The 12419-nt window shown below is 37.0% G+C and overlaps 1 protein-coding gene across 1 annotated transcript in view; it reads right to left on the bottom strand.

The window, feature by feature from the left end:
• Positions 1-1652: 1652 nt before the first annotated feature.
• Positions 1653-12419, bottom strand: part of LOC135209086 (uncharacterized protein CG3556-like) — an 81568-nt gene continuing 70801 nt past the window's right edge. Inside the window, exons 7-11 of the mRNA XM_064241676.1 lie at positions 10626-10836; positions 9894-9982; positions 9540-9670; positions 7775-7929; positions 1653-7104 (exon numbers count right to left, since the gene is read on the bottom strand). Coding sequence (XP_064097746.1) covers positions 7043-7104; positions 7775-7929; positions 9540-9670; positions 9894-9982; positions 10626-10836 — 648 coding nt within the window. The 3' untranslated portion in view covers positions 1653-7042. The remainder of the gene's footprint in view (positions 7105-7774; positions 7930-9539; positions 9671-9893; positions 9983-10625; positions 10837-12419) is intronic.

The raw sequence follows: 12419 nt of genomic DNA, 5'->3' as shown, positions 1-12419 counted from the left end.
TTCTTCGTATTGCAAAATGATTTCGACATCCAGTGTTCCTTCCCATTAAATGAAATATTTATTTATTTATTATACTGCTGTTTTGGATGCATGGACTTTGAGCACGACAAAGGACGATTCTGAACTCTCTCTCTCTCTCTCTCTCTCTCTCTCTCTCTCTCTCTCTCTCTCTCTCTCTCTCTCCTGGTAGGAGGAGCTACAGAAGGTTTCCTTTTATATACGTTTTTCAAATAAAAATCTGATATTCTCAAGTTATCAAATGTCGATTATGAATTTTTTTCCTTGATACACAGTCTTTCAAGATATTAAATAAACAATAATCTAACTATACAAACTGCTAAAAAGCAAAATATTTCTATATTCAAAGTTTTTAAGAAGATTTTTGAAAATGCTTCGTATGGCAACAAAACAGAACCACAGCCAATCATTGCTAAGTTTGATGATGTTATCAGTGACCAATAGGAAAGTAGTTGGATAATGTCATCACTAACCAATAGGAGAATAGTTGGATGATGTCATTACTAACCAATAGTAGAATAGTTTGATGATGTCATCAGTGACCAATAGGAAACCAGTTAATGACGTCATCAGCGACCAATAGGAGCGCAGTTTGATGGTGTCCTCACTAACCAATAGGAGCGCAGTTTGATGGTGTCATTCCTAACCAATAAGAAAGCAGATATTTTCCCACCAAAAATGGCGCGAAAAATTGCGAAGTTGGATGAAGTCGTCATTAACCAATAAGAGAACAGTTCGATGATGTCATCACTAACCAATAGGAAAGCAGTTCGATGATGTCATCACTAACCAGATATTTTCCCACTAAAAATGTTCTTGTGACGAACGATAGATAGGCGATAGACAGTCGATAGACAAATAGATAGGTAGATGGAGTGGAAAATCATAGACGTTTTGTACTACAGATAGACGATAGATAGGCAATAGACAGGCGATAGACAAATAGATAGGTAGATGAAGTAGAAAAGCATCGACCTTGCATATGATAGACAGGCGATAGACAGTCGATAGATAAATAGATAGATAGCTGGAGGGGAAAAACATCGACGTTGTATACGATAGATTGACGATAGATAGGCGATAGACAGACGATAGATAGGCGATAGACAGATAGCCATTTGAATAGATAGCGGGAAAACAGCCAGGGTTTATATACCCTTGCTACTTTGGCCGTTGCTATATTGCAATGAGATTGCAATGTATTGCAATTCTATTTTCATACTGTTTTCATAATCCAAATACCCATAAATACTAAGGGTACGATGGCCTTGGTATCTTGGTACTCTTTGTGCCACTTGCAACATTGTTTTGCATGCTACACATTCCTTGTTTGCAGGATATCACCATTTTTGCCATATATATAATCTTGCAGTTTAAACCCATCTTGCACTGATTGCAACAGTGCTGTAGTACTAAAAAAGTTACAATATATATCGCTAATTTGCAAAGACATTTTTGACTGATGGCCTAAAGTATTGCTATATGATTATTTTGCAAGAAAACTCCAAAGATTTCTGTTGACAAACTTTATTGTCTCAGGGTTATAAGAGAACACATTATTATAGTTCTAATCACTCGTTAAAATCTCAACTCTATCAACAACTGCTCAAGTTCGGGATAAAGAAAACGGTCACTCCAACACCTGCATGTTTATTAGCATTAAAAATATGTATATTTTGGCATATGCATATACAATTTGAGCCCTTTATAATTCGAACAAATCACCACACAGAATGTATCTACACCAATCTATCAGTTACATAACAGCACTGGTGAAAACAGAACAACAAAAAACGAGATGACTTGTTGATTGATGGTTAACTATCCATGAAAGTGAGTGAACAAAGATCTTTGTTTTTTTTTGGGGGGGACGCCATCTTGAAAAGAGGCGTTCTGTAGGTCAGCAGTTCCCTTGAGCTTTCTTTCATAACTGTTGTCTCTAGTCTCTTCACGCTCTTCTTTTGGGGGAAGAATATTTGAGGTAACATTTACTGATGGTTGTGTCATGAAGTATGTTTGAGTAATCTGGAGCAGAATTACAATTGCAATTATAACCACAATGTTGTTTTGTATGGTACCAAAACTCACAGAAACTTGAAATAACTTTTATACACAAAAACGGTGGCAAATTTTCAACACTGAAAACTAGTAAGTGACCTCTCAGTTAGCTTAGAAACTTAATTTCCTATATTGAGAAACTAATTCTAAATTATTTATACAGAATCTGTAAAATGAATCCCAAATCAACTGATGGAAGGTATTTTAATCAGAGTTAATTTCTTGATGTGACTGAATACATTTTTTTTACCATTTAGGACAAAAGACACAAGACTTCACTTCACTATTAGTGGTCAACCCCCATTACCAGAGCCAACCTTTCTCCACTTGGCACCAGTTTCAACGTTTCACTCAGATGTGAACCATTGCCAAACCTTTCCCCAAGGGGAACTAGTGCCAACTTTTCCGCCATTGGGTACCAATGCCAACCTTTACCTAAGGGGCACTCTTCCCCCAAGGAGCACCAATGCCAAACCTTCAGAAGGTCACCAGTACCTACCTTTATTTCAGAAAGGGACCAGTATCAATCCTCTGCCTCAAAAGGACACCAAAGCCAAACCTTCAGGAGATCACCAATACCAATCCACTCCATCAGAAGGGCACCAGTGCCAGTCCTTTCGTTCAGAAGGGCACCAGTGCCAGTCCTTTCGTTCAGGAGGGCACCAGTGCCAATCCACTCCCTCAGAAGGACACCAATCCCAATCCTCTCCCTCAGAAGGGCACCAATGCCAGACCTCTCCTTCAGAAGAACCTCATCCAAACATCGATTCGAGAGCTGCTGCCACAGAACCTCCTTCCCAAGGAGCTGAGAACAACAATGAATTTCAACCAGAAACCTGCAAAATCACTCGTTGTAGAAAGGCATCTGTGACTGTGGCAAAAAGATTGCACGAAGAAGCTCTTTGTAAAAGCTTGCGATAACCCGTAAAGACCAAAAAACGTGGAAGTAAAAGCAAGCTCGGAACTCTTTAGGCCATACAGGGGGTTTAACTGTGGGGAAAAAACCTTTTCAGTCTCTGGAGCAAGCAAATGTAAAAGGCACGTAGCAGGGGAGAAAGTTTGACAGCAGAGGTGATCAGAAATGCAGTTAGGTCTAACTTCTGGGCAACCTTGATTCTAGCTGGCTAAGCAGTATGATTCAGACAGATTGCGAGTACAGAGTACAATGACAATCAACAGATAACCTTCGATTCTACTGAAATAGAGAGGACTTAGTAGTAGTACAATCAACAAATGACCCTCAGAATTCGACTGAAATAGAGGACTTCGTAAAAAGAAAATCAACAAATGGCCCTCAGAATTCTACTGAAATAGAGAAGACTTAGTAGAAGTACAATCAACAAATGACCCTCAGAATTCTGCTGAAAGAGGGAGGACTGGGTCCAAGGACAGTCAACAATTGGAGCCCAGAATTCTATAAAAAGGCCGAGGTCTGGGTATTAGGTACAATCAACAGACGAACCACAGAATTCAAGAGGAACACCTAGAACTCTGGTTGGAAGGTCACTAAAGTTAACAACAGAAATCTAGTGCATTTTGTGGACACACCTCTCTCACTGTCATCTTCCTCCTTCCCTCGTGCATCTTTCTACATAAAAAAAGGTCGACCTTGGGTCTTCAAAAAGAGCAGTTGGAAAGAAACAGTGGGAAAACAAAGTGCAAGAGCACACCTAAGAGGTCGTAAGGAAGCGTTCAAGGAACTCTTGATGTCGGCAAGAATAAAACACAGGTTATGTTATGGCAAAAACTGCAGCTGTGAAGAAATGAGCTTCCCTCCCACATCATCAACGCAGGGTTCAGTTCAGACGATCAAACAGTAGTGCAAGCCACCTCCTGTCTCAAAGTGTGGCTCTTTGTTTAAAAAGGAAGTTCAGAAAACATTTCAAAAGGCTTTCCATGATTGGGAAATGTGCTTTCCACTTCCTGGAACAGGGCTTCCAGCAGAACCCTCCTGGAAGGTACCAGAGTGGCCCTTTGTTTAAAAAGGAAGTTCAGAAAACATTTTAAAAGGCTTTCCATGATGGGAAATGGGCTGGCTTTCCAGTTCCTGGAACAGGGCTTTTAGCAGAACCCTCCTGGAAGGTACCAGAGTGGCCCTTTGTCTAACTTTCCAGTTCTTGGAACAGGGCTTCCAGCAGAACCCACCTGGAAGGTACCAGAGTGGCCCTTTGTCTAAAAACGAAGTTCAGAAAACATTTCACAAGGCTTTCCATGATTGGGAAATGGGCTGGCTTTCCAGTTCCTGGAACAGGGCTTCCAGCAGGACCCTCCTGGAAGATACCACAGCTCCTGAGTATCATGGTCATGAGTTGATGTGGCCCCCTTTCTTTAGAAAGCACATTTCTTTCAGAGAAAGCACTGTCTTAGAATCTCTGTGCCTACACACTACCTCTGCTATAATTAACTGGATGGGTTACTACAGTAGCATATATCTATATCACATGAGGGTTGGACAACCCTCTTTTGGCATCAAGAGTGGCTTCGAGTTTTGATTAATATTATATTTTTTGACTCTCCACTGAGTACAAGCAATGGCATCCATTTCTGGGTATCACATAACATTTACCTTAAAACTTCCTGATACATTTGATTTCAATATACATTGTTTATACCTTCCCTTTCTCATACATTCTATCTGAATACAATTTCCTATGGAACTTCCACAAACGCTTGATTTCCTCACCCATTTCATATCAATATGATTTTCTTTATACCTTTCTCATACATTTGACTTAAATGTCCCTTTCTTTATTCCTTCCTTATAAATTTAAATTTAATTTAAACATACATTTATCGGTACATTCCTCGTAAATTTATCTAAATATAACTTTATACCTTTCTCATACATTTGGTTTCAATATCACTTTCTTTATACCTTTCTCATACTTTGGTTTTAATATAACTTTCTTTATTCCTTCCTCATACATTTGATTTAAATGTACATTTATTGATACATTCCTCATACATTAAATCTAAATATAACTTTGTACCTTTCTCATACATCTGGTATACAAATTTCTTTACCCCTTCCTCATACATTTTATTTAAATACAACTTTATTTATTCCTTCCACATACATTTGATTTGAATATAAGTTTATTCATACCTTCCTCATACATTTGATTTAAACATAAGTTAATTTATACCTTCTCCAATCATTTGATTTAAATACAACTTTATTTATTCCTTCCTCATACATTTGATCTAAATATCACTTTATTTATACTTTCCTCATACATTTGATTTAAATACAACTTTATCAATTCCTTTGTCACATTTAAATCCAAATCCCTTTAATGTAAATGGACAAAAATTCTTATCTTCATATACCCTGTCGAATAAGCTGCGATTGTTTTTATAACGAATGAGGGAAAAACTTTATTTTAACAAGCAAACCCTTTAAGATTAAGGAATGGAAAGAAATACTTCAAGAAAAACAGTAGGAATAGGATAGGAGAGTTTGAAACAACAGGAGTAGTGAAATAGAAGGTAATAGGACAGAATCCACATCAGACGATTGATGAAGCCTTGAAGCTTATAATGATACAAGATTGTTTTGATACAATTTTAGAAGCCGAATGACCTGAGGTGAATGTAATTCAATCCTTTGAGCCTTCTCTGACTAAGCGAGGGTGCTGGCATAAGGACAGCTGATTCAACCCGGATTAAAAAAGGTAGCAGAAGTATCAGGAGTAGATATAGTGTCAGATATAATGAATGAAAAGGTATAGATTTTTATAGTGTTATATAGCATGAAAGTGATAGATTTTTATAGTAACAGATATAGTGCATGAAAGTGATAGATTTTTATAGTGTTATATGGCATGAAAGTGATAGATTTTTATAGTGACAGATATAGTGCATGAAAGTGGTAGATTTCTATAGTGTTAGGCATAGTGCATGAAATTGATAGATTTTTATTGTGTTACAGATCATGGAAGTGCTATAGAACATGATAGTGGTAGATTTTAATAATATTATAGTGCATGAAAGTGGGAGATTTGTAGTGTTATAGTGCATGAAGTGATAGATATTTTATAGTGTTATAGTGCATGAAAGTGGTAGATTTTTATAGTGTTATAAAGCATGAAAGTAATAGACTTTTATAGTGTTAGATATGATGCATGAAAGTGATAGATTTGTAAAGTGTTATAGAGCATGAAAGTGATAGACTTTCATAGTGTTAGATATAATGCATGAAAGTGATAGATTTTTGTATTGCTAATTATGTTGCATTAAAGTGATCGATTTTTGTATTGCTAATTATGTTGCATGAAAGTGATAGATTTTAATGGACATAGGTTGTTATTAGAAGGTTAATTAGGTATTTATTCTTCAGATATTGCAGATAAATAAGGTTTAACGCGTGGGTTATAAGTGACAGTTTGAAGCGTGGTTATAAATAAGGTTGGAATGGTGGGTTATAAGCGAGGGTTTGAAGCGTGGGTTATAAGAGACAGTTTGAAGCGTGGTTATAACTGAGGTGTGTAGGGTGAGTTATAAGTGATGGTTTGAAGTGTGGGTTATAAGTAACAGTTTGAAACAGTGGGTTATATGTAAGTGACAGTTTGAAGCGTGGGTTATAAGTAACAGTTTGAAAAGAGGGTTATATAAAAGTGACACTTTGAAGCATGGGTTATAAGCGACAGTCTGAAGCGTGGGTTATAAGTGACAGTTTGAAGCGTGGGTTATAAGTGTCAGTTTGAAGCGGGGGTTATAAGTGACACACGTCAAAGCAGATGTAAATTTAGAGAATGGAGACAAGATCATGTAAGCTTCAGAGCTATAGAGAGAGAGAGAGAGAGAGAGAGAGAGAGAGAGAGAGAGAGAGAGAGAGAGAGAGAGAGAGAGAGAGAGAAACTGGACATTCAAGGTATAACAAGTGAATATTATATATTTCTTGAGTATGTTTTTTTAAAGATCACAGTTTTCTTCTTCTTCTTCAGTTAGCAAGCTGAACAGGAGATTAGATTTGGTGATACCAGAACAGGAAGATGTCCCCATCATGCACAGTAGTTTCCATGACACCTGGAAAAGAAAGAATGTCATTAATATATATACATACACACACACACAATATATAATATATATATATATATATATATATATATATATATATATATATGTAGTAATGATTCTTACTACTTTTAATCAGTGAAGATTTCGTAAATTCAAGATAATGTTAAATTTTATAATGAATCAAATAAACTCTGATGAATTATATGTTGAATTTTGATGAAATGAGTGATTTATTTCTGAAAAGGCCTCGCAAATCACATAACAAATGGGGCCTTGTGGCTAAGTTGGTAGCGTAGTGGATACAGGTATGAGTGGATGCTAGTTCGAGTCTGCCTTACAAAGCTAAGAGCTAATGCATAGAGAGAGAGAGAGAGAGAGAGAGAGAGAAGAGAGAGAGAGAGAAGAGAGAGAGAGAGAGCTGTTGGGGATACTTTGTCGTTACTAGGCAACAGAGAGAGAGAGAGAGAGAGAGAGAGAGAGAGAGAGAGAGAGAGAGAGAGAGGTGAACAACAAACGAAAAAACAGACCTGTTGGGGAAACATTGTTATTATCAGGCATCAGAGAGAGAGGTAGGAGATGAGATAGAGAGAGGGAAGAGGAGCAGAGAGAGGAGAGACGAGAGAGAGAGAGAGAGAGAGAGAGAGAGAGAGAGAGATGTACAACAAACAAAAGAACAGACCTGTTGGGGAAACCATGTCATTACTAGGCTTGGTGCCAGGTACAGGGGGCTCCTTGAGGCGATACAGAAGCCAGAACCAGTACCCTAATTTCTGCTCCTTGGCCCCTGAGAGTGTGTGGACGTAGAAGCCGTTGCCCCAGTGGGAAGCTGAGAATCTGGGGGAACAGTCGGTTTATTTACTTTATAGGAGAGAAGGATGTTGCATTATATCATTGGCATATAAAGTCTGCGAGGATTATATGCGTATTTACACTGGTATCAGGTTTCTTGCCAAGTAGACTTAAGAAAGCAATAACATTTCGACTATGAAATCAATAAAGTCTCCAAGATTATATACAGCACATTATAAAAATATTTTGTCAACAAATAAATCATCTTTTACTACTGTAGCAAGTTTTTCGCCAAGTAGACTTAAGATTTCGACTATGAAATCAATAAAGTGTCCAAGATTATACACAGTGAATTATAAAAAACATTTTGTCAAATAATCAACCATCGTTTACTACTGCAGCAGGCTTAGGAATAAGGGAAGACACCCAATAGAGTTTGTAAGAATATAATTAATGATATATTACCCTTATATTTCTCAAGTTGGGGAGTAGGGGACAAACATTAACATCAGCAAGTATTAAAAAATGCCCATAGAAGCATGAGTGACGTGGATATGTTTCAGAATAGGAACACTACTCATATGAAACAAAAGCCCACCACAGGGGCCATTGACTTGACATTCAAGAAGCGACGAATTTGATGTTCATTTTAGAGAGATAAAAGAAAGTAATAAGAAATAAAGAGAGAAGAGATCAGTCATTAGAAAATATAAAAATAAATTAACATTAGTCGTGCTATTGGAACTTCATTAGTTCAAGCGAAGGTGTAAGACATTACGACCCAAATACTAATCTTCTTGCATTTTAATACGTTTTTATCTATTTGTTAATTTATTAATTTTTCTTATTTTTTAATGAGTGGGTGTCTCTTCTTTCTGTATTTCACTTGACCTCGTCTTACTTCTTCTTAATGAACACCTTCATATTCTTTGGTAGCTTGAATTTCGAGTCAGTGGCCCCTTTGGTGGACTTGTTCCATATGAATAGGTTTCATCTTCTTCTTCTGAATAATAATAAGGAGTGATAGAAAACGATCAGGCAAAGATCCTCTGGGACTATGGTATCAGAACAGATAGGGTGATACGTGCAAATAGATTGACAAAGTCAAGAAGAAAGTATCACTCATTGATGTCGCAATACCATGGGACACCAGAGTTGAAGAGAAATAGAGGGAAAAAATGGATAAGTATCAAGATCTGAAAATAGAAATAAGAAGGATATGGGATATGCCAGTGGAAATCGTACCCATAATCATAGGAGCACTAGGCACGATCCCAAGATCCCTGAAAAGGAATCTAGAAAAACTAGAGGCTGAAGTAGCTCCAGGACTCATGCAGAAGTGTGTGATCCTAGAAACGGCGCACATAGTAAGAAAAGTGATGGACTCCTAAGGAGGCAGGATGCAACCCGGAACACCACACTATAAATACCACCCAGTCGAATTGGAGGACTGTGATAGAGCAAAAAAAGAATAATAATAATAATAATAATAATAATAATAATAATAATAATAACAATAATGATAATAATAATAATAATAAATAAATAAATGAATAAATAAATAAATAAAAAGATAAAAATACAAGGAAATTACTAGGATACAAGGAGACTTGACACAGAGCTCGACGGAAGCATAAGAATTAAAAACCACTCACTCGAATCTCTCGTCTTTTTCAGCTGCGAATTTCATGACGGTGTAGAAATTGGTGTTCTCGGGTACTGTGAGGGAGATGTTGAAGTGGATAGAGGCGTTGTTACCCTTCCAGATGATGTACGTCACGTTGATCTGACGGGGGAAAGTGGAGAGAAGGTAAAAAAAAAGAAAGTACAATAGACAAAAGCTAATACACTATTGGAAACAATCATAAGAGGAACCTTTGTATTATGAAGTATAATAGACAAAAGCTAATACACTATTGGATATACTCAAGCAAGAATGTCCTCCCATAAATAAACACATTGAGAGGGATTTTACTTTAAACTACGAACTTCAAATGAGGACAACTCACCATTGTGTTGGTTACATTTGTAATATCCGGTCTCGGTGAAATATCCGTTGGAACGGGAGGAGGTTCGCTAGGCAGGGAGAAGGCATCCACTGGAAATGATTGATACCATTCTGTTTAGTATTGCGTATATGAGAATTAATTTTGACAGTTAAAAATAATGTATGTGATACTCAATATACATTCCCGAGCCCTTCTGACTTTGCATGGATTCTTGAAGCACAATTCTTAGTTGTTAATCTGATTGATTTGCAAAATCATTAGGTTGCCAAACCAAGAATTGAGGGGCAATTTAGGCCATCCCAGAGACTAGGACATTGAAGAGGATTTAAGGAGTTGGAGTGGCTGGACAAGCATTGGAACACTTTTGGCCATCCAGGGATTCAGACAGAAACAAGGAGGTGTTGGGATGGTTGGAAAGCACTGGAACACTTTTGCCTATCCAGGAATTCAGACAAAAGCAAAGGGGAGTTGAAGTGGTTGGACAAACACTCGAACACTTTGGACATCCAGGGATTCAGACAGAAACAAAATGGAGTTGGAGTGGTTGGGCAAGCACTGGAATACTTTTGCCCATCCAGGGACGCAGCAAACGCTCTTTTAGTAATGCCCACAGTGCCCCAAGTGATGTGCACTGATGTCCCTACCACTATGGGATGGAAGTTTACCTAATAATCTTATTACAAAAAACAACACTTTTGGCCTGGAACGAAGATTCTGGAACTTATCACAAACCTGGAGCGTCTTCTTCATCCACAGTGTCTTCCTCGACCTTGGGGCACTTCCTAAGGGCAATATCGAGTAGGGTCCTCCCTCCTAGGAGTGGCAGGACGGCATTAGTGTCGAAGAGCGTGCCGAAGGACCCGTCTGGAAGCTGGTGGGACATGACGTATTCCTGGGCCCTCGTGGCGTTCCAGGATCCAGCCAGCTTGCTTGACATCATGGCCTGGAAGGGGAATGCTAACATTAGGGTCTGGAAAAAATGCTTTGACATCGTGGCCTGGAAGGGGAATGCTAACATTAGGGTCTGGAAAAAGTGCTTTGACATCATGGCCTGGAAGGGGAATGCTAACATTGGGGTCTGGAAAAAATGCTTTGACATCGTGGCCTGGAAGGGGAATGCTAACATGAGTGTCTGGAAAAAGTGCTTTTACATCATGACCTGGAAGAGGAATGCTAACATTAGGGTCTGGAAAAAGTGCTTTGACATTATGGCCTGGAAGGGGAATGCTAACATTAGGGTCTGGAAAACGTGCTTTGACATCATGGCCTGGAAGGGGAATGCTAATATCAGCTTCTGGAATATGAGCTTTGACTTACTTTACGGACTGGAATTAGAATTTTGACATTAGGTTCTGAAAACATCTGAGTTTTGCATTCACTTGGGATTGGAATTTTGACGTCATGGCCTGGAATTGAAATTGTGATATGGCCTGGAATGGGAATTTTAACATTAGGGCCCGGAATCAAAGTTTTAACATACTGACCTGGAATTAGAGTTTATTTTAACAATCTGGGAAGATAACAAAACGTGCCGAAGATTACAAATATTCTTATATTCTTACAAACATTTGTCCTCTTATTTACCTGCCTAGAAGATTCCAGTTCAAAAGACGACAGACACAAAAAAGATAATTATAATTAACTATAAACTCGTGAAATGTTCATTTATGGATGCTACTTAATATCAGCTGGAAGAATGGTCATTGAAAACACATAAATGCAATGGGGGCTTTAGCTTACCAATAAAACAAGAACTGTAATTCAGTGTCTTATTCAAAACATGAACATAAAAGTTAGTAGTCCCAGAACAGGGTATTGTAAATCCCACAGGTTTGTATTAGCATCAGAGGGTTACTGCTGGGAATGACATCTGTTACCATCTTGTGAAATATCATAATATAAACCGATTCTGATATCAATGATTATGAGTGACTTGTTAAAATTAATTTGGGTACATCTTAACTTAAAAGTAGAATAAGCCTTAATTGAACCAAACAAACACTTCTTTCAGTTTTCCTCTGAAGATGGAAAAAGAAACTCACAAGGTTAGTGAGTACAACCTGTTTGCTTGTAAATATTTATATAGTATTCTTGTTAACAAAAATACTATGTAAATACTTACAAGTAAACAAATAAAATTCAATAATCTTGTGGGTTTTTAGCTTAATGTTAGTAATCAATAGTCACATGTGAAATAGGATGTAATAGGAATACATTTCTACCAAACAAGGTAACAATTGTTAACTCCCTTCCCTTTCACTTGACAGCATTTGAGGCAGAAATTTTATTATATATTATATTATAATAATATATGATATAATAATATATAGAATATATATATATTATATAAATAATATATATATCTAAATAAAATACTATTATAAATTTTTAAAAAAATATAATTAAATTTTCCTTATTTATTTCTTATAATTAAATAAAATATTATTTATTTTTAGAGAATTTATATATATATATATATATATATATATATATATATATATATATATATATATAATATATATATAG

The sequence above is a fragment of the Macrobrachium nipponense genome, chromosome 37 (genome assembly GCF_015104395.2).
Source record: "Macrobrachium nipponense isolate FS-2020 chromosome 37, ASM1510439v2, whole genome shotgun sequence".
Lineage (NCBI taxonomy): Eukaryota > Metazoa > Arthropoda > Malacostraca > Decapoda > Palaemonidae > Macrobrachium > Macrobrachium nipponense.
Note: the sequence above shows the minus strand (reverse complement) of the source record. Positions and strands in the feature narration are given on the sequence as shown.